This window comes from Drosophila takahashii, chromosome X (genome assembly GCF_030179915.1).
Source record: "Drosophila takahashii strain IR98-3 E-12201 chromosome X, DtakHiC1v2, whole genome shotgun sequence".
In the NCBI taxonomy this organism is placed as follows: domain Eukaryota; kingdom Metazoa; phylum Arthropoda; class Insecta; order Diptera; family Drosophilidae; genus Drosophila; species Drosophila takahashii.
Window position 1 is genome coordinate 23,985,892 of NC_091683.1, and position 23,047 is coordinate 24,008,938.

At 40.1% G+C, this 23,047-nt stretch overlaps 3 protein-coding genes across 36 annotated transcripts in view; all 3 read right to left on the minus strand.

Moving 5' to 3' along the window:
* para (sodium voltage-gated channel paralytic) overlaps positions 1 to 5,523 on the minus strand; it is a 68,712-nt gene extending 63,189 nt beyond the window's left edge. For 29 of the 33 annotated variants that reach the window (XM_017144164.3, XM_017144148.3, XM_044396218.2 and 26 more), the window contains exon 1: positions 5,468 to 5,523. The gene's annotated coding sequence lies outside the window, so the exon portion shown is untranslated. Of the gene's footprint in view, positions 1 to 4,836 lie in introns of all 33 variants that reach the window. The other 4 variants (XM_044396224.2, XM_044396221.2, XM_017144173.3 and 1 more) reach the window with 2 other exon arrangements.
* A 7,987-nt stretch (positions 5,524 to 13,510) lies between these two features.
* LOC108059103 (ileal sodium/bile acid cotransporter) lies at positions 13,511 to 15,810 on the minus strand. The gene is made up of 2 exons (XM_017144180.3): positions 14,786 to 15,810; positions 13,511 to 14,058 (listed from the first exon to the last, which is right to left on the minus strand). The coding sequence occupies exons 1-2, from the start codon at positions 15,794 to 15,796 to the stop codon at positions 13,702 to 13,704; spliced, it is 1,368 nt and encodes a 455-aa protein (XP_016999669.2). The 5' UTR covers positions 15,797 to 15,810; the 3' UTR covers positions 13,511 to 13,701.
* A 1,041-nt stretch (positions 15,811 to 16,851) lies between these two features.
* Arp2 (Actin-related protein 2) lies at positions 16,852 to 22,578 on the minus strand. Of its 2 annotated transcripts, XM_017144221.3 has the most exons (7): positions 22,434 to 22,578; positions 21,383 to 21,493; positions 20,550 to 20,564; positions 19,342 to 19,557; positions 19,042 to 19,251; positions 18,548 to 18,976; positions 16,852 to 18,086 (listed from the first exon to the last, which is right to left on the minus strand). In XM_017144221.3, exons 1-7 carry the CDS (start codon positions 22,479 to 22,481, stop codon positions 17,916 to 17,918), a joined length of 1,200 nt encoding a protein of 399 aa, XP_016999710.1. In that variant the 5' UTR covers positions 22,482 to 22,578; the 3' UTR covers positions 16,852 to 17,915. The 2 variants fall into 2 exon arrangements, with proteins under 2 accessions (XP_016999710.1, XP_016999711.1); XM_017144222.3 differs by lacking the exon at positions 20,550 to 20,564.
* Positions 22,579 to 23,047: the final 469 nt, after the last annotated feature.

A 23,047-nucleotide genomic window follows, 5' to 3' on the forward strand; every position in this document is an offset into this window, starting at 1 on the left:
GATTATAATTTTACTATTAGACTAATTGGATAAGAAAAAATTACAACATCAAACTTTTAAAAACACAAGGGGGCAACACTGCTACTATTTTGACCGCAGCTGTATGTTTTTCAGTTTTTTGACTATGTTTTTTGGAATTTATTTCTGCCTTAAAAAAAAACCTAAAATTATTTTATGTATGGGGTTTGAAAGATAAAGGGTGTATCTTTTAAAAAACTTTAACTTCGAACCAAGCCATGCATCCATTTGCCTCTGAGAGCTCCGCAAAGTTGGCCAATTTCAGCATTTTTCGAACTTTGAGGCCCTTTTGCTAAGAATCCTTGCGTCGGGGAACTTTTTGGAAAACGCAGTTTAACTTGGGAATTCGTAACGAATCCAAAAATATAGCATCCATCGAGGTTCATTTTTGATGCTGCATAGTGTTATCGGAAGGACAACTTAGGATTTTTTTTCGAACATCGAGGAACCTAGTTTCATTCTGTCCCTTTTCTTTCAAGTTTGTATTTGGGTCTTTTTCTGATTGTTTAATGTATTTCTGGTTATTTTTACGGCCCTTTTAAAGGAGCTTTATCGATTGTATATTTTTCTCATTGGGTTTTGGTTTTCACACACTTGATTGGCTTGCACTGAGACACTCGAAAAAAATACGGGCATACTAAATGCGACCAGGATAATATCGCTCACTGGATATTACACTGTAAAAAAAAGGTAGGGTGTAGCACAGAGTGGTGTTTTGTTTATGTTTATGCAATGTTCGCGCGCACGTGAAAGGCAGAGCAGGATACAAAGGACACAAAGGACATGGGAAGGAAACGTCGAGCACCGAGCAGCGATTTCCACTGAGAGCCAGAACTCTCTGGGTAACTCCGTTTTCGGGCGAAGGATGCAGCTGTCTGCTTCGCCGCAACTTCCTTTCAGTCCAATTTGCCGCAAAAAGGAGCAGAAGCAGTAGCAGGCGTATGTGTGTGTGTTTGAGTGAGGTCCTTTCGCCACTACCAATACCATTACCACTACCATCGGCCGAAGTCGTTGTCAACACAGGTTTTGTTGTGCTACTTTGCCACCCCTTTTCGCCGCTCATCCTTTCGCCTTTCGCCTCTCGCCGTTTGCCATTTGCAATTTGCTAGTCGCTATTCGCTATTCGCCATCCGCTATTCGCTTTTCGCCTTCGCCGCCTTTCTGTGACTTATTCTATTTTTAGGTCATGAAGCCAAAATGCCATTATTTTCGGCCGTTTGGCACCAGTTGGACTGACTGGTCAATTCCGAGCTGCGTTTATAACTTATGAGCCCCGAAAATGGTACAACAGTTATAATCACAAATCATGCTGACCCGCTTTTGGAGACCCCGCTTTTGGACAGCGACCAATCGATCCGAGCTTTGGGGTCGCCAAATCACCAAGTCACCAACGCATTAGTCCTTCCATCGCACACACTGCGTTTCTAAGGTCCCTCAAATATATATATACTATAGTATATATAAAACTTGAAAGAAACAATAGAGTTTTGTGTGTGTTAATTGGATTGGGGTCACCAAATCGGGAAGATATCCGAGTTCAAAACAACATATCACTAAATATGGTCGCCAAAACACTAAAGTTCTATTATATTAAAAGTTATGTTCTATTTCTAACGTCCCTTTTCCTAAATTATATATTAATTCCAAGATAATAGCAGCCTATAATAAGAATTACGTGAATTTTCAGCATTCTGTAAGTTTTTTTTTACAAATTCAGGTCAATTGCGTAAACGTTTAGCAGTCGAGAAATCAAGCGGCTATTATCGAAATTATAGGATCTGGGAAAATGACATTTGCCAACCATTTGGACTAACCCACTTCTCATGGTACATTTTGAAATTAAATAACAAACTGGTACGAGGTTTTATCTTATTATTACCGACATTTAATTGTTTTCTGATCCTTACTTTTTGAATCAAAATTAAAATGTGGCTTTAAGTCTGTAGCTTCCTGCATTGTGATAATGAAAAGTTAAGTAAACTAAATATTTCTTTAATTTGTATAATTTATACAGGGTATTTTTCCTATTTTTAATGATTAGTTCTTATGGGCGCTATAGGAAATAAACTGGATTGGAAAAGTTTGATATCGATAGCTTTTAAAGTAATCTAGCTATCGATATTTAAAGACGGATATGGCTATATCGACTAGTATATGTGCTTTATAGGGTAGAAAAGCGTTTTAATCGTCTAACTCAAGAATATAAAAAAAGATTTTTTATAGAACCCATCCATTCGATCATTTGCAGCGGATTCTCAATAGCCTTGGCCTTGGTCCTAATTGAATTTCCAGTGAGGATCTCCGCAGACATTTGATTTGGCGCCGGTCACATATGGCATATATGGCATATGGCCGAATGGTTCGCAGTTCGGAGAACACAATCTCCTTATTGGATTGCGCCCTGATTGCAAGCCCTGGGGAATTCGCACGATGGAACTGGAAAGCCTTGCACATGCCATTCGACTTCGTTTTTTCGTTTTTCGCTTTTCGCTTTTCTATTCGATGGTCTTTGGTCTTTGACCATTTGCACGTCACGTATTTAATAATTTATTTATGCGGCAATTTGGGTTATGTAAATTTTTTACACCGAAAAGCCAACAAGAGCGGCACAGAGCAAACAACAATGAAAGGAAAGGAAAACCAATTGAACACGCACAGCCCGGGGGCAGATTGAACTGGTGCCCAGGGATGGGGCTCCTGTTCCTACATATATGGGGCATGGTATGGTATGGTATGGTTTGGTATGGGGGTCCTGGGGAGCCTTCTCCCCGGGACAAGCTGGTGGCTGGCTAGGTGGAACCAAGTGGCCGCAGTTCAACCCGCTGGTTCTTGGTCCTTGGTCCTTGGCCGGGCCACAAAGCTATCGTTTCCCCCGGTAGTAGCCACATTTCGACTCTTTCCTTCCTTCTGGCTTTTTTAGCGCCCAAAAGTCGCGGAACGCACACTTGCCAACAAAAAAAGTCACTCACTCGCACACTCGAATGACAGTTGTTGGTGCGTCGAAAGTTTATAGATTTTGGCCAAAGAAAGGAAAATTTTCGCTTTCGATTTTGGGCCACAATTGCGTGTCCTTTCGGTTTCAACTGGCAAGCTCTCGAAAACTAGATAAAAATAGCCTTCTAACTTTAAGAAAAATTAATTATTTTCTATAAAAGGTATATAGAATTTAACTAGGCATTATAACTACTTTAAATGTTTTGAAAATAAACGTAAAAACTCTAGGCAACTGTATAATAATTTAATTTATAAATATTTAAAAAGAAAACTAAATCTAATTTGCCTTGCGAATTCAAATGAAATTTATTTGAATTATATTCTGCTAAATTCTATGCAAACCAAAGTTGTAGAATTCTGGGAACTGTAATTTCCAGTCCGCTTGCCATTGGCATTTGTAAATGTTCGTGACAATAACTGCCATTAATGGCTGTTGTAAATCATATATGAACAATTGCATTTATCCGATTTTCAGGCAATTAACTTGGCCCCTTTAAATGGCCAGTGTACGTGTTCATTTATATATATATATGGGATATATTTTCCACCAGACATCAACTTCAAACTTCAAAAGCGTTGCACAATTTGGGGATTTTCTTATTTTTTGTTGGCTTTTCTGTGAGCCAAGCCAAGGCAATTTGAGACACCCTTGTCCCTTTTACGCCAGTCCCTCTCTCTCTCTCTCTCTCTCTCTCGCACTCTCTCTCTTTGCGGGCTCCTGGGTTCTCTTTGGAGGGCTCCTCGTGGCCTCGTCCTCAGTACCCGGTAGCCAGAACCCAGTTCTGAGTACCCTGTACCCACTGTGTCTTTGGTACTCGGCTCTTTTTGCGCACAGCACACGAAAACGAAACGCGATATGGCACACGCGCGACTCGAACTGAAAAGCCGAAGGATATGGGGGCAGGGGATAGGATCCTTTGGGCCTCCGCTCGCTCTACCCAGTTAGCAAGGCGCCCAACTGACTGACTGACTGACTGAGTTGGAATCCCCCAACCCCCCTTTCTCTACTAAATTTCGGGGCGAGTTAAGTTGAATTGTGTTGTGTGCTGAGTTTCGTTTCGTTTCTTTTCCCTTCGTTTCGTTTCAATTCGTTTCGTTTCGTTTTGGTTTGGTTTGGTTTCGTGCATATGCGCGCTCCAAAAAGGAAAGGCAGGCACAAAAAGGACATGCCAGATACACATAACCTAAACAGCAGGCGAAATCCACACAGAGTGGAGTTAAGGGGGGGGTTGGGTTCGAGAGGGGGGGGGCGACATCGCCAACAGCAACAACAGAAAGGAGCAACAACAAAGGACACTCGAGAACATACACAAGAAAACCGAGTCACGAAAAATCGAAAGTCCGCTACTGCTTCTTCTTTCTTTTCCCCCTTCCTCACCAAATACCCAATATGAGTGTGTGTGTGAGTGTCAGAGTGTCGGAGTGTCAGTGTGTGTGCGTGTATGTCCTGCAATTTGTTGTAACCATTTTCGTTGCCTACTTTTCCGAGCACTTTGCTCTAAACAACAAACCAAGAGTTCTTCTTTTTCGAAAGGGAACGGCTGCGGGGGGGTGCTTTTTTCGGGGGGGTCGAGGGGCTACTCTGCGTAACACTTTGTGTGTGACGCACACTCACACAAACACACACTCGCACAGAAGAACACACGCTGCTGAGAGGCGCACACTAGGCGTATACGCAATCGTTGCTGGTGCGGCCACATCAAGTATACGCCATGGCGAACACGCGCTTTTTGCACAAATAAAAAAAAGTGTATTTAACCGAAATTTAAGTAAAAAAAAAAATAATGTTTCTTTTTTTCACACACTTAACACTTCGTTATATACTTTTTATATATTCTTTTTTTTTGGGGCCAGCTCAGCTCTATATAGTTTGTTTTTTGACTTTTGTGTTTTCCTGATGGCTGGCTGGCTGCTTCTTCTTATTCTCCTTCTTCTTCTCCTCCGTTTTCTTCTTCTTCTTATTCTGCTTGTGCTTCTTCTTGCTGCTGCTGCCTTTCCTTCTCTTTGATTATTTTTTGTTTTTGGGTCACACTCACGGAAAAAAAACTATAGAAAAAAAACGTTGCCTGATTGAGGAGGGAGAACTTATGTAAAACTTTCTTTGGACTTTGGACTGCCTGCGCACTGCTCAAGGCACTTATATATCGGATATATATATATGTATGATGGTATATATATATAGTATGATATATATATATATGGTTGGCTCGGCAAGTGTGTGAACTTTTTTATTTCATATTTTTAACAGGACTCAGTGCTCGAGATTTTAGCCTTTAAGCCGTTTTTATATTCGGTTTTACTCTTTCAGTTTTTTGTGTTTTTTTTATTTGGTCCTCCTTTGACTACTATTTTTATTTCCTTTTTTTTTGGTAAGTGCTGTTTTTTTTTCTTTGATATTTTTTGTTCTCTGGCTGCTGGCTGATGGCTGCTGCCACTGTTGCTGCTGATTCGTTACCCGTAATCCGTTCGTCTCCGTGGTTTACTGAAACTGTCAGCTGCCGCAGCGCGTGTGCGTCCGCAGAGTGCGACTTTCGTTCAGTTCGCTCGGTTGGCGGCTTCGGGCGGCATTCGTTACGCGCTCGGCCGGCCTCGTGCGGCATTCGTCACTCGTCGGCCGTCGCTCGGCCTGTGCCACTTTCCACTTGCAGGACCTCGTCGAATTCGGATTCCCATTCGGATTCGAGGATTCGGAATTTCTGCGGCTGAGAGCGAGGCGACGCGACACACCGCCACTCGGTCATTGGGACAGGCCCAAGAACAGCCCAACAGCCCAACAGCCCAACAAACAGCCCAAGAACCCAAGAACCCAGGCCAGAAAGGCTGCAAAAGGGACACGCCAGGAAGGATAACAGCAGGGGGGTTGGGGACAGGGTATGGAGGACGGGTGGGTGGCAAGTGGCATACGTCAGGCCAAAGACAAGACCAAAGACCAAATTCACGAGGCAACCATGTGCCTTGCTGGGGCATTCGAAAGTGCGGCTGCACTCAGATCTTCGGCTAAAAGCTAAGACCTCCGGAAATATATAAATTTGCACATTTTGTAAAATTATTTTAGAATCCTAAATTCGTGAAAAACTATAATACCTTATACTTAAAGGAGAGATATTAATGGCTTTTTATTTTCAAAAGAAAACCAACTAGCAATTTAAAAAAATACAAAAATATAAGTAAACATTCTAGATATTATTTCATTTGTATTCCTTTTAAAATAAAATGTAGGTATATATATGTACCTATGATATAAATTATAGCCTATAGAGTTTTAAAATGTCGATAATGTCGCTGTGTCTATATATTTTCTAGCTCTAGTACTTACTTATAATATACACTTATATATATACCAACAAATATATTACATATTCAACGTCTAAAAATAAGTAATATATGTATATTTTGAAAAATTTTAAGTTCTAAAGATAAATTTGCAATTAGCTTTTTGTATTAAAATAAGTATTGCATACTTTGAGGCACGATATCAAAGAAATGAAAATCGTACCCCATTATTATTTAGTAATAAATAGCTATATTTTATATGAAACTAAAAATGTTGTATAAGTAATAAGTATTGCTAACTTTGAGGCACAATATTAAAGAAATGAAAATCGTACCCCATTATTATTTAGTAATAAATAGCTATATTTTATATGGAACTAAAAATGTCATATAGAATTTAGAACTACCTTTAATTGGTGTGAATTAAAGACCGCACTTATTCGCTTCATCGCTATTTGCCGACCGGCAATTGCGGCAAGATGGGCTAAATGCCGCAAATACCTAATTGTTTTCTTTGTGTGAAATACTGCGGTGGCATTCCGCCTTTCTCCTTTCGCCTTTTGCCTTTCGCATTTCTCATTTCGCCCCCCAATTAGCCGGAAGTGGTAATGGCCCCCAGGTGGCGGCGATCGGTATTTCTATTCGTATTCGTATTGGGCCCCCTGCCAGTTGATCTACCTAATTGCAGGCAAACATTCAAATGTCCTTTAAGGACTCCTGCGTATGTGCGTCTGTGTGTGTGTGTTTAGTTGAGGGAATTTGAACAGCGTCAAACGGAGGAACAATAACTTCAATGTCGCAACAAATGACAATATTTACGCCAACAACAACGAACAGCCCCGCCCACAAGATATTAGCCCCCTATATCTTGCTCTCCTCTTTCCTTTCTCCTAGCTACTTGCTTCTTGCTTCTTGCTCCTTTTTCCCCGCTCCTCTCTCCCTGCGTCTTCATCCTGCCCCATGAGTGGTTGCGGATGATGTCAGCGAGTGTGGCGCAGTGTGCGTGTGTGTGCCACACAGTCCCATGTCCTCGTACACACACACACACTCACACGCTCCTTTCTCCGCTTTCTTTTCGTCTTTCTCTGTCTCGCGCTCACTCTCTCGCTCGCTTGCTCACTCCCCTATATTTGAATTCCCTTTTCCTTCGCCTGTTTTTTCCCCATTTCATTTTGCGGCCATTGCGGTTGTTGCTGCACTTAAAAAAATAAATAAAGAGAAAAACTAAAATAGTGACTGCAATAATTGTAGTAAATTAATATTATAGGTGAAATAAATTTTTTAAATTCAATTATCAATTTATCAATTTTAAACTCAATGGAAAAATAATTTTCAAAAATTCTTACCTAGCCTACAAAAAAAAAAAGAGTTTTATATGTTCCAAAAATTATATTTGTTGATTTTTCAAAACTTCAAATATCGAATTGCGGGAATCCCGAAGTTTCTCTTACTGTTGTTGCTGCTATCGCCTGTGCTGCCTCTGCTGTTTCTGCCACTGCTGTTGGGTAAAATGTAAAAAGGCGCACATTTCATGAATGAACAATGACGACATTTTGACAGCGGCAACGTTTACGTTTCCCTACCCAACTCCTGGCCAGCCATCAACGCCACAGGACCCCATATCAACCCACGCAGAGCGGTTCCCACAGGAACCTCAATACCATTCTATACTACATATAATGTCGAATGGATATGTGGGCGGAGCGAAAGTGGGAGTGGCATTGCAGCGGTATCTGTCGTCCATCATCTTGTCAAGTGCAACTAAATTTCCTATACCTTTGTTTGCACATTGACATACTCGCAGTATACATTTGTACACCAGTGCTGCCCAACACAAAAACAGATCTAGACACAAATTATATTTCGTAAATAATTAGTATTAAAAATTTTATCAAATTGATTATTTTCAGTATATGTATTGTTTGAGAAATGGAAAATGTAATACAGATTTTAAAGCTCAGTCCAAATTAGTTCTCACTAAGGCATTTTATTATGTTTTTAAAAGGTATTTAAGCACATAACTAATGGAGTTTATTTTCAATGATGCCTTTGGAGTAGAATGTATTTAAATACTTCTATATATTAACTTATTTATAGAACATCTGAAGAGATTTCTAAACAGTGTTTGATTGACATTTTTTCTGCTAGAAAAACAAGACGAGTTGGCAGCACTGACCTTGATACATGAACAAACGTGAATGTACCTGCGCTTAGATTAAAATTTTCCATTAAAGCGCCTTTACTTAAAAACTTTTGCAAAGCTTTTAATTTTTAAATTTTAAACCAAATCTATTGCTTAATTTGTGGCATTGTTGTCTAAAATTTAAAGCAGTTTATTACACTATTAAATTATTCAAAATACGTGATATATTTTATCAGCGGATTTCTGTCATTCCTTCCTGTCAGTAAGGAAGGACAACTGGCTGTATTTTGCCGGTCTTCCCTGCTGGCCGATCTCAAATATATCCGGCTGGGCAAAGGAAATTGAATATTTAATTTAATCGCTCTCGGTTATGGCAAACACTTTCCACTTGCACTTTCCATTTCCACGAGGATGAGGGTGTGGCAATGGGCGATGGGAGCGGGGGAAAGGGGGTTTTGGGGGGTGGACAGGTGACCCCCATAAATGCCAAAGCAAATGCAGCGAATGTGTAATGTACACCTGTGCGTATGTACCTGTGCTCAGGACCCCCGCCAAGTCCTGCACATTAGCATAACCTTACATTATTCAACTGTGCGTTTCCTTTGCACTTGCCAGTGGCTGGCGGATGGCGGATGGCAGGACTAGGAAGGACTGAGGGGCAACCGAAGGACGAAGGACGAAAAACGGGGCATGGGAACAAGCGAATTTGCATAAATTTTGGCTCATGAGACGCGCATGTTTAGCATCCTACCATTTTTCCAACAACTTCTCACTGTTCTGATAATACCCTGTACTGTAAAGATCAAAATACAAAGATAATTTATTATTTACACCATTTATTGTACTTTTCAATTGCATATTTTCCTTAATTTCCTATAGATATTGAAAATAATTAGTATTACTATGGTCACTGTATTTTTAAGTTATGTATTTTAAAGCCTTAGTATAAGATATTTTTCCACCAGTTTCCTTTATATTTATTATATTGATTTTTAATTATATTTGAATTTATTATTATTATGTTTAATATATTATTTGTTTAACACACCTTAGAGCATCCTAAGCTTAGCTAGTTTAGAGTTTCGGAAAATACCTTTATTAATATTTCATTATTAATCTGCGGAAGTACATAAGTAAAACTTAGTTTAAAGAGCACTTTCTAAACAGATAACTTTGAAACTAAAAGATACAATATATAATGACTTTCTTTCGTTTATTTAATAAATATTTCCAGGGATCACCTGGTTATTCAAGGGGTATTGGGAGCTTTGCTTCCCAATGTGCCTTGCCAATTTGAGGACTGTCGTCAGCAAGAGCAACGTGAGCCCATAATAAGCGAATACACAAGTAACAGGGCTAATTATGCCATCGCCATCTCGAGCGCCATAATTACGCATAATATCTAAGTACACGTGCTGGGGATAATTGACTTGAATTTTTCGCTCGCCGTTTTTATTTGGCAATTTTTGTTTTCTGTTTTCTGTTTTTTTCCCCTCGTGTCTCTGAGCGACTGGCGTGCAAGTGAATTTCCTGGCAGATTTTCCTCCTCCTCCTGTTTTCCTTTTTTTGTGCGCCTTGAAATGGAGACAGGAAATGAAGAGCAGCGAGAAGCGATTTGCCAACGCACCTTCCTCGGTTGCAAATAGGTTAGATGCCACCCTTTGACCCACCCCACCGCCTCCCGCACTTTCACATTCACCACCCCCTGAAATTTGCCCACTGCTCTTTTGCATTGCATTTGCAGTTCGTGTTGTGTTGCTGTGGCAACCGTCAACTGAAAACGACGAGCGTTAAAATGTGCGCCAAGCACGCGATTAAAGTCGGCCAGAGGGTTAAGAAAGGGGTGGGGGTTAGGGCAGGGTTACCGGGGGGGGGGGGGGGGGGGGGGGGGTTTGTGTGTTGGCCAGGAAATAGGCAGAAATCATCCAAATGTCACGAAACGAAACCAAATGCTTTGCTTTGACTTGTGGCCCCTGCCAACGCCTGCCACCATTTACCCTCCCCCTTTTGCCCACTCTCACCACCCCACCTTCCAGCCACACCACCCCTTTCACTCAAGTGCAGTTGAACTGGCATTGGGGCAAAAGCCCAGCTGAGAATGAAATTGCCTCATCGAAAAACTGCTGCAACTCCTTTTCAAAGTTGTCTTGGCACGGCCCAAAAATGGAGCACTATGATTGCACTGAGAAAAAAAGAAGGTATTCAAAAAAAACAGCTTGAAAAATAGATAAATTCTACGAATTTTTAAGTTTGTAATTGCCTTTAAGATATTAGATAATATTACAAATCATAATACTAAAATAATATTAAAACAGTACATCAATTCCAAATTAAATTTCAATAGTAATCTTATTATTTAATATTAAATCAATTACTTTACAAAAGATTTTAAATTTTACTTTGCCTTTTTAGATTTTTTTAGATAGAAATAAATATGTGGCCACTCATTAACCGATTAAATCTGAATATTTTCAGTGTGCTTGCTGCATTGTTCCTTTCGGGGTTAACTGCAATGCGCAGCAGCAGGCCAAAACGGTCAATGGAATCGCATATTATGCAGCTCGTGGATGGACTGGTATAGGGGTATGGACAGGGATATAGGGATAGGGATAGGACTAGGGATCCTAGTCCCCATTCCAAGCCATCATACATAAACATGGCCCAACCGAGGAGCAGGCTAATGAAATCTCGAAAGTTCCTGGAATCGCTGCTAAGTGTGGCTCAAAAAAGGAACACATTTTTGAATGGCCCTCCAGAGAGAGGCAATCGCGGGTTGGCCAAAAGGAAGGGTGTACGTATGCGGTGTGTTTTGAGTTCGGTTCGCCACTTTTGGGCGGTAATCAAAACCAGCAAACAACGGGCGAATCCAATCAAGGTTCAAATAGCTAGAGGGCATTGAAACGAAACCGTTTTTGGAGAGTACCAGCATAAATAGCACACAATAAGTGATCAGGGGACATTTAAGAACTGACTATGGCGAATTAAAAATGAAATACAGATTAAATACAGATTTTTTGGGTGAAAATTGAGGACCTGAGTATTTGGGTAAAATAGGAATTCATCTTAGTCTTTTTTGCTGTAACTTGGTCAAAAAATGTCTCAAATCGAAGATACGTACAGATTTAAACAGCTAACAATTTAATATATAAATTCCCTTCATATATAGAAAAACCTAAAAATGAAAATGATAAAAATTAAACATTTCTAGGTTTGAATGCCAATCCATTTTTTTTGCCAATTTTCGATTTATTTGTCTAAAAGATTTAAATGACAATCAATTTGGAATTTTCTCTTTATTTTTATATTTTTTACAGCTAACAATTTAATATATAAATTCCCTTCATATATAGAAAAACATAAAAATGAAAATGATAAAAATTAAAAATTTCTAGGTTTGAATGCCAATCCTTTTTTTTCCCCAATTTTCGATTTATTTGTCTAAAAGATTTAAATGACAATCGATTTGGAATTTTCCCTTTATTTTTATAGTATCATATTCATTTTTATACCCTTGCAGAGGGTATTATGATTTCAGTCAGAAGTTTGCAACGCAGTGAAGGAGACGTTTCCGACCCCATAAAGTATATATATTCTTGATCAGCATCACTAGACGAGTCGATCTAGCCATGTCCGTCTGTCCGTCCGTCTGTCCGTCCGTCTGTCCGTCTGTCCGTCCGTCTGTCCGTCCGTTTCTACGCAAACTAGTCTCTCAGTTTTAAAGCTATCGGGATGAAACTTTCGTAAAAGTCGTATTTCTATTGCAGGTAGTATATATGTCGGAACCAAACGGATCGGACAACTATATCTTATAGCTCCCATAGGAAGGATCAAAAAAAAAAACGTAAAAAAATTCTAGCTCCGGTGTTTTTTAAAATTTTACCTTCTACTCTTGGGAACATTTTTTTGTATATATTTCTGAATTTCGATTTTTTTGTTTTTTAAATCGGATCACTATATCATATAGCTGCCATAGGAACGGTCGAAAAATTAAATGGAAATTAATGGGAAAAAAATTATATCTTTGTTGGTTTTTATTACAGTTCCTTCTACTCTGGGATATGACTATTTTGAAATTTTTCCGAATTTCGATTTTAATTTTTAAAAGATCGAACTACTATATCATATAGCTGTGATAAAAACGATCGAAAAATTAATGTTAAATAATAAGAAATTTAACATTTTTGCGATTTGTAAATTAATAGAATGATCTGCAAGGGTATATAAGCTTCGGCTTGCCGAAGCTAGCTTCCTTTCTTGTTTATGAAAAAAATAGCAGACAACCTGATAAATTTGATACTAATACTGATAATAATATTTGATGGCTATCTAACGGATAAAGCATAATTTTTCAACCCAGTGACGGATAGTTGACTTCCTCCTAAAGTATGGTTCACGTTATGTCATTTAGCGCCTTTTGAAAAATGTATTTATAACCGAAAAGACATTGTCAGGGCTGGCTAACGAGGTCGGCGGGTCGGCGATTCGGGGCGGGATCGGTGGGTTGGGTGGGTTGGGTGGTTTCGGGTGGCTCAGTGCGATGGGGCTTGGTAATGCGTTCCGCGCGTGAACCGTTAGTTGACCACGCACACCAACACGTGTGCAGGCAAAGGTAGCACTTATTTTTATATCTTCTTCCCTACACAAACACGTGTATACACGATTTATATATAAATATGTACATATATATATGGGTACTATGTGTATTATATGCCCTGTTCGTGTGTCGTAATTGGCAGCCCTGCATCGCACCGAACTAAACTGAACTGAACTGTAGTGATGACATCATGCGCCTGAGTTCCTGGGTTCCCAATTGTCGAGCTTGTTTGTCCAGCGGCCAATGCTCCACATTCCTAGTACATAATACGCAGTTGTTGGTCAACAACGACGTTGACACACAATTTTATTTTATTGCCTTGCTCTGGCCTAAAACCAAATTTGCATGCAAACGCACACACAGCCGAAATATAAATTTAAAGCGAGCGAATTCGATTTTCCCGCGCGCCAAAGGCCAGTGCTGCCAAGTAAAACGATTGCCAAGCGACAGTGATGCCAATCGTGGCAAAGCGGAAGTGCAAATTGGCGCGCTTTTAAAACTTTGTATAATATTTATCAATTTTTAAACTAAATTAGTATCTAAGTATAAGTATTAACAATTACACTTACAAATTCACAATAAATATCGAATATTTATATATTCTATAAAAATGTCAAAGTCTAAGAAAAACATTGATTACTGTATACACTAAAAGCCTGTAACTTGGAAACTTAGAGACTTAAGGTCGCTGGTAGATATCACCCTCGTGCTCTTCGTGCTCAGCAATCAGCTCCTTGTGGTCAAAGCCATCGGCATCCTGCCGCTTGTTCCAGCCCAAACAGCGACGCACCCCATAGAAAAGGATCACCAGGACCAGGGAAAGCAGCGAGGAGGCAATGGGCACCACCAGGACGAGATCCAGCTGTGGCTGCTCCAGCTGACTAGATTGCAGCAGCACAATGGGCATGGTCATGTTCAGCACACTGGCCTCGATCGAGAGGGTCAGGGCATCGGTGGCCGAGCGGCAGAGGAGCTTGGACAGCAGGTAGGTGGCCAGGTAGCCGGCCAGGGGCAGGCACACGGCGGCCACCAGAACCTGGGCAGGAAATAAGATATTTATTTCGAAAGTTTAAAATAAACATTTTTGCAAGCTACATTAAAAAATAATTTAAAAACAAAACGATTTTATTATACAATTTTGTATAATAAATAATAATAATAATTAAATAATACTTTGTATTATTTTACCATATATGCATATTAAAATTAAATTAATGGTTATTAAAATAAAATTGTATATTAAACGTTGAACCACGAAAAAAAAACTTTTTTACCATTCAAAATACTTATATACCTACACAGAAAAAAATAACGTAGTAAGAAAAACTCTCTGCATATTGAATTTAAAGATTCGAATTACATATTTAAATGAAATAAATAAACTTAAAATTTAATACATCATTTATTAAATTGCATTTAATTTAAAAATATTTAAATGAAGGTCAAAATTATTAGTAATATTAATTTAAACTGTTTTACATGAATAAAAAAGAATTTCACCATAAAATCAAAGTTTAAAATTTACAAATTTACTGTAATAAATTGATTTAATAATTTTTATATTTAAAGCTAAGAAGAACCTTAGTATCATTTTTTATCAGTGTACATAAATGTATTGTAATAACTGTAATAATTTGATTTGATTTTAAATTTTAATTTAAAAATAATCAAAACCCTTGTGAATGAAAATTATACCGAAACATCTTTGCATTAACTACGTTTTTTATCAGTGCACACAAATGAAAGTGGAACTTTTTGCTCACCTGCCAGGTAAACTCCATGAAGACGAACCAGTTGAGCCCCACGGTCAGCCCCACGAGGCACAGGCTGAGGACGACGGACAGGGGCTTCAGGAAGCGGAAGATGAAGCGCGTGGTCCTAGGGACGCACAGTCGCAGCAGGACGCCAATGGCCAGGCAGGCCACCAGGGCAGCCGCTCCGCCCGAGAGCTGGCCAAACGGGACGGCCAGCTCGTCGTCCTCGTAGAGCAGCCTGCCCAGCACCAGGATCCAGAGGGGCAGGAAGGCCAGGGCCAGCAGGCAATTGATCGTGGTGGTGGCCACCGACAGATTGATGTTGCCCTTGAGGAACACGGCGCACACGTTGGCCAGTCCGCCGCTGGGCGCCAGGGCGGTGTAGAAGAGAGCCAGCTGCATGGCCCAGGCATCCGGCCAGAGGCCACGCCCCAGTCCGAATCCCAGGGCGGGCATTAGCACAAACCGACTGGCCACGCCCACCACGGGCCCAACGGGTCGGCAGATAATCCCCGCCAGCCGTTGCATATCCAGCACCGTCCCCAGATTGAGGAACATCAGCAGAGCCAAAGCGGCGGACACATAGGTGGTCACCCTTTCGTCCACCACTCGAGATCTCAGCACTGCAATGCGCAGGGGATTAGCATAGGGTTCCACCTCTGCACCCGAGTGAAGTTCCACCTCCAGCGAACTGTAGCCAAATCGCAGGCCCGTCACATCCACCAATCCCCGCCAGCTGCCCACCAGATCGAAATCCTCCTTTGGTATCTTCAGCTGGGAGGAGGCGCGCCCCTCATCGCCCGAGTAGACCAAGAAATAGTAATCCAGCTCGGAGTCCTTGGGTATCACATTGTATATATGCAGTGGCACCTGCTCACTTTCGCCCTCCAGCAATTTCAGCTCCTGCTGGCCATAATCCACCAGCCAATCGCCAGCGAGGTCGGAGCTCGCTCCCCGGAGTCGCAGGATCAGAAGTAGTGACAGGATCTGCAGTCCCCGGTTCTTTTTCGTATCGCCCATGCTGCGTCGTTCGAGCAAACTGGTCTGAGAACTCTGAAAACCCAGTCGATCACAAAGAGACCTTATCTGGCCATCGAGCAGACGGACCGGATTCGCCTTATCAGTCCAGTCGAATTCACAGGTGCGACTCGGAGGTAACTCAGCAATCAATGAGTGTGAATAATAATGGGCCGTAAATCAGTGGGGTTTGTAAATGTAAAGGTATTTAAGGGAAATTCTGATTTAGCCCATAGAGCAGTAATTGGAACTTATCAGTTATTAGCTATTGCAATGGGAACAAAATATTTGGAGCTGATTGGTGGTCACTTTTCTAGAAATCAGTTCTTAGCTTAAACCTAAACTGTAGTAAGAATATTTGGTAAAAATATAAATGTTGTAGCTTTAGTGGTTTGTGCTCTGCTTTCAACCTCTATAATTTTTTCAAAGAGTTTTATATACCTATATAAAGATAAAATTATAGTAAAAGAATAATTGCAAGTTAAATTATCAGAATATAAAAAAAATATAATACCTATGTATATATAAATAAATAAAGTTTGTAAGTACAAATAACTAAAATAAAAAAATAAAAATCCTAATTCAAGGTTTCTTTATAAAAACTCTGCAATGCTGTTCGTGTTTACATTTGAGATATGAAATGTGTAACAAAATATAAAACAAAATAATTTAAAACAAATAAGTACATTATGAAAATACATTCTTTAACATAAAAAAATCATAATGGGTATGTAGCATATAAGACTTATATTATAAGTAATGTATGGTAGATTTTCAAAAACCTGCCAGCCAATTGATCCGCTCCCTACTGCTCCGTCAAGAGGTTTATACCTTTTATTATTTTGGATTTTCTTTGTTTGTTGTTCTCCCGCTGTATTGCATTATATTGCACTTTATTTAGACGGGCTCTAAACAATTTGTATTGAGTGCTGCGCTACTGATTACGACTACAAAGCAGGCCAATGAGCGCATTTCCATTGTTAGAATACCCCGTTAACCATAAATGGTTTTATTTGCTGTGGGAATTTGGTAGCCGCCCAGTCATAAAACATCGTAGATTGGATTTCAGTTTGTTTTTATTGTGATTCTTGTTTTGTTTTTAGTTGGTAAAAAAAAACCAAGTCATATACGATTCAGCTTTAGACTACAGTATACATCATACATCATAATTATGTTTATTGCATTTACTTATATAATTGGCATTCCGCATTCATTATATCATTATATAAATATATATTGATCATATGCCGATAGTACTGCCCCAACAATCATCAAATTGCAACTAACTAGAAAAGGCAGGTTGGGAAATTAAATCAAATTAAACACTCCGGCTGGTAATATTTTCGATTATTGGGCAACATAAATGCATAAACTTGTGACTGACTTGGTTTATCTTTGTCTGGTTAAAAGAGATAACCCAGAAATGCTACGATTGCATTTATCTTTTCTTGGTTGACGAGGAAAGGCTTTCGGTTCGAACTTTGAAATTCGAATGAGTCTTTCTTAGTTAGCGAAAGCAGGATATCTATCCCTCTCTCTCTCTGTGCTGTGCAACTTTCTCGCCCTGTCTCTTTCTCTGTCACTATCTCTGTCTCTGTCTCATACACACACGATTTATAATCGCTGCTACTAGCAGACTTGGCCTAGTTAATACTTAATGTGAAAAATACTCGCTCGAAATGAAACAGTTTGAGTTTACAAAAATATCAATATACTCTAGGTGCAGGAAATTAATAGGTAGGTAAATTATATATATTCATCAAAGCAAGATGGGGGTTTAGGCGTAATCATAATCATTTAAACACACTAATGCAGGGCTACACAATTTAGGTTACACTCTTTTCGGCTCGCGGCGAAAGAAATATTACAATTCATTGTACGGGAATCGAGCAGTGACGACGGCATGTCTGCGATGTTTGGCAATCTATAGACAATAAAGACCAATTCTGCACGCAGGCACACAAAAGAAAAACACACACATATAATAGACAGATACATCACGCAAAAATGAAAATTTTCAACTTATACAAACTAGCCAAAAGAAATTTATACAATTGTTCATCATCCTATTTCTCAGGGTCTTCCCTCACTTTTCGTTCTCACACCAGTCGCCGCGCCTCTCCTAGTGACTGATCTTTTGCAGCTTTTGCAATACTTTGAGACCCTGCTCCTGGTACTCTTGCTTGGACATCCAGAAACCGTCACGATCCTTCGTCACCTCCGCCAAAACAGCACCGCCGATGAAGACCATGTCCTTGCGTCGCGGTGGATCCTCAATGCGTATTTTGAATTTCTGCAAAATAATATTCAAACGTGTGAGAATAGAGATATAAAGGCATAAGAACGGACCAAATAGTAGTTTCATTATTTGCGAGAGTAAGGAATTCGCAAATATTCATTTTTTTTCCAATTTTTCTATAAGTTTCTATACAAATTTTAATACAAAACAAGAGAGAAAGCAATAGTGTTGTATCTCGACTATCAAATACCCGTTACTCAGCTGAATGAGAGTGAGAGAGATGGAGATATGCAAGCAGCAAAGCAAGCAGTCGCTTGAAAGTTGCGCCATGCATTTTCCGGCATTATCTGCTCATAACTTCTTAACGAATGGTCCAATTTGGAAATTATCTTCTCGTTTCGTTAGGTATTATAAAGCTTTCCAAAATGGCATTTACATTTTTACAAAATCTCTAAAGATGTGGGCGCTTATTTTGAGGTTACTCTACGAGTTAGGGGATATAAAAATCCGCTTACCGCCAGCTTTTCCGTATCGTTCTTGAGTACCCGCTCCAAGTACAGCTGTTTGATCTCTCGCTCCAACCGACTGGGCAGACCGGGATACATGGTGGAGCCGCCGGACAGGACTATGTGCTTGTAGAGCTCGGGTCGGATATCGATGTCCGCCGCTTGGATGGTGTTGAAGGCCAGTTCCGCAATGCCCGGACCCTCGACGTTGATTAAATGCGGCTGGAAGAGGGCCTCGGGCGCCTCGAAACGCTCGCCGCCGACCTTGATTACCCGGCCATCGGGTAGCGTGTAGGACTCCACCAGCACCGTCGTCTCCAGGGCCAAACGCTGCTCCATCTCGATGTCGTAGCCAATGTAGCAGAGCTTCTCCTTCATGATGCGCACCGTTTCGAAGTCAGCGGAATGATTGAAGGCGTAGCCACGCAGTAACAGTAACTGTGGAGGTAATTCAAGTGTAGGTGATAGTTTGAAACATACGCAAACTGATTTCCCGAACCAACCTTAATTAAATAGCGAGTAATATCCCGACCGGCAATGTCCAGTCGCCGCGTCAGATGGGGCAAGGCAAACTCCTCGTACACGGGACATATGTGCGTGACACCATCGCCCGAATCGATCACAACGCCCGAGATCAGACCCTGGGCATATAGCGTCAGCACAGCCTGGATGGCAATGTATGTGGAATCGAAGCCGTATTTCTCGAACATCACCTGTGATGAGAAACACGAAAAGCATCGTTAGTCGGGTTTAAGAAAAATGTAAATAAAATAATGATCAGTTTCTATAATATTAAAACTCACCTCGATCATTTTCTCGCGGTTCTTTGTGGGATTCATGGGCGGCTCTGTCAGCAGGATTTTTGTGTTCGTCGGATCGATGTCCATCTTTTTGGGCCCGAACGTGTAGTCCCACACGTGGCACATGTCGTCCCAGTTGCGCACGACGCCGTTCTCCATGGGATAGGAGACCTCTAGCAGGGATCGCAGCTGTGACGCCTCGTCGCCGACCATCAGATCCTGTAAATTCGTTCGTCAGAGGACGCAGCGTTAGTGTCCGTGGCTTGGTTCGATGGATCGATCACCAAATGGGTTTGATTTGGATTGGATTTGGGTAGGGATTTGGATTTGGATTTGGATTGGTTTCGGTTTCGGTTTGGTTTCAGGCGGGTTTTGCTTAGTGGCTGGGATGGTAAGCGTTAGTCTGGGGACATTCACAAAGAGGCGGAGACACAATAACAGCGATTACACTACAAGGACATAACTAAACTAGGCTAAACAATCAACGATCAACAAGAGGCAAAAATAAGCGAGTTACCTCCTGGACTTACAGGTAAACTTGGACAAACACAGACGTGCAAAACAAACTGGGTAAGCAAAAACAGGACATCATGCAGTCAATAAATAATAATCAGTTTCAAAATATTTAAAATTAAGTATAAAAACAAGAAACAACTGAATTGGGTAGCCTTAAAATATGTACACAAAACAAAAAGGGTAAGCTGGGTAAAAAAAACAAGAGGAATACAAGTTAAATAACAAAAATTATATTTACGCAAGTTTGTCGTTAAATTGATAAATATTTTCGATTCGAATTGGCTTTGAAACACGCCTCAGACTGTTCCGATATAAGATTTTATAGATTTTTGTATATTTTTTTATTGTGTATGGATTACAATTATAGACGGTGGCCAAAAGGAAGCAACAAGATAGTTGGGCAGGGCCGGAGAATATAGTTGGGAGAATATTCAAGGCAAACAACTAGTGAAAAATGTGAACAGTTAATAAGTTAATCCTAAGTGCGTAGCTTTTACTAGAATTATTCAAGAGAGTTTCGTAATATTTTGTCAAGCGTGTTTTTTGTTGTTTATTGTTGTGTGTAAATCGTATACAAATTTTTATTATTTAACCTTTGCCGAATGGTATTCGATTTTTGTGTTGCTTGGTGATTAGATTTCTTAGTGGTAGTTTGGTTTTTGTTTGGTTTTTTAAACTATACAAATTTGACTTACATCGACATGTAAATCCTGCAAAATATTTGTTTTCAAAAAAATATGTAAAAAAAGAACAGAAAAATGTATAAGAATATTAAAAGAACAGAAAGATTACAATTTTTAAAATATATTTCTTGTTGTTTTTGTTGCTATTCAAGAGGTGTGTTTTTTCATGAGTTTGTCGTTTCCTCTGTTTAAACTAAAGTAACTGCTAGGTTCTATATAGGGGAATACAAATGAGTGTTTACTTTTCGGTAATATCGAATATCACGTGATGCACTAAAAAAAGCTTCATGTCTCTGTGGTCCGGCCTTCATATCCCTTGATCATTAATCTAGGCCTAAACATGGGTTTTAAAAGAACTCCTCGGACCAACGATATATTCTTTTACCATAATACATATAGTATGCATAATGTGAGAGACCCACACACCGGGACCAATGCAACTCAAGCAAAAATGCAATTTTGGGACAAGACCCCGTGATGAAATCAAGATGGAAAATGAAATGAAATGTGAATGGGGTAGATCAAAAACAAATCATATAGAAGTAAGAAGATATGCCACACTAATAGACAGAATAGAAAATAGAGCAATTTGACTCAAAAATCAGATGGGGTGGGGGTGAAAATATGGTGGATGGTTTGGTGGATAGTGAACTTCTATGCGCTAAATGTTTTTCTTGCCGTTTAACTAGTCATGGATAAGTTACATCGAAAAAATGATATTATATATGATTATGTTTTTGATGGCCTGTGCACAATTCAATTTGTGTAGTGTATATGGCTGTACTATCTTTTCATGTAGTTGATTAATTATGAATAGCCGAATTGGTAAGTACGGTGGATCATACCTTGACTTCGATATCGCCGATTTTGTTAACTGCCCGAATCATGGGTCGTCCCACCATCGAGGGGAAAATGAAGGTGGGAAAATTGCTGCCGGCATATCCGCACTTGACGAACTGCAATAAAAAGGGAAATATAATTAGCTATTGGTGGAATTATAAAATCAATGTTTGGATGTCAATAAGGCATGGCAAAGGATAAGAATGTAAGTTTATCCTCGAAGATATTAATCTGATATTAATCCTTCTTATGTCATATTTACATAAATCTATTGAATGGTAAGTCGTAAATTATGATGGAAATGGATAGATCTCTCTATAAACAAACTGACCAAATTTCTATTTTTTTTAATTTACAAAAAAAAGTTTGTTTTTCTAAAATTTGTAAGTATTTAAAGTATTTTTAATATCTTTTAAACGATTAAGCTTATTCAGGACGAATTTTAACATTTTATACTCCTTATATTACAAATTTAACAATATCCTATTGCTCCTTATATTAATTTTTCTCAGTGTATAATTTCTTTGCTCTTTAACTGCTTTGGTTTATCGAACTCTTATCGAAATCGGGGCGTAATCACAAAACAAAAATTCTCCGGCTTGCCGATAAGAACTGAATGTTGGAAATAGCCGTGTGTTGTGTTGTTGTTGTTGTTTGCGCCGTGCCGCTCTTGGGGGAAAATAGGTGTGCAATACGTGTGTGTGTGTGGGTGATACTGAGTAACGCTGGAACCGCTGAGTAATCGACGATCGGTTGTTTCCAGTGACTAAAGCCAAGCGCGGCGGCGGCGGCCAAGAAGAAGAAGACAAGACACAGGCGTAATTGCAACCGCCGCGCGACGTCAACGCCCGCTGGCAAGCACTGGAAGTCGGAATGGGAATGGGAATCCAAGCTCCGCTTAACCTACAAGAAAAAGAAAGAAGCGCAGCGAGAGCAACAACAACAACAACGCGGCTCGACTCTGGAAATGTGTGTCACACACAGTCCACTGCGTACATAGGTGTGTGCATGTATGTATGCTTGTGGGTGGTGCGGGGGCTTCTCCATTTATCTTACCCCTGTGCCGTTATCACAGACGATGACATTTCGACCCTTGCTGTCCATGTTTCGAGGACTCTAACTGGAGCTGGAATACCACTGCTTCTCCTTCTGCTGCTGCTGCTGCTGCTGCCTTTCCACTTCCACTGATGACGCGACTTGGTGGCCTTTGTGGGTGTTGGTTTCTATTGGTTCCGGCGCGCCGCTCCTTGATAAAACAAAACAAAAAACAACAACAACAAATACAGAGAGCGTGGCGGGGGGAGTTGAGCGATCGCGTTTCCTGTTGGCTTGGCTCAGCCGTTCATTAAACACTACTGTTGAATGATTTTTTTGGTTCGCCGGAGAGCGACTGCACTTAATCACACACTTTCCACTTCCATTCGTACACACACACACAGGGACACCCGCCGCGCACTAACACACTGACAAACACGCGGGCGGGAGCATTTGTTTTCCTCTCTTCGCCGCTCTTTCTTACGTTTCTCAGCCGCTCCGCTGGTTGTTGATTGGGTATCTAACTACCAATTTGCACTAGCAATTTATTATGGCCAAATGGCTGGTCGTCGGCGACTAGCGAACACTTATAATTTAGTTATTTTGGGCGGTACAACTCTGTTATCGATATTTCT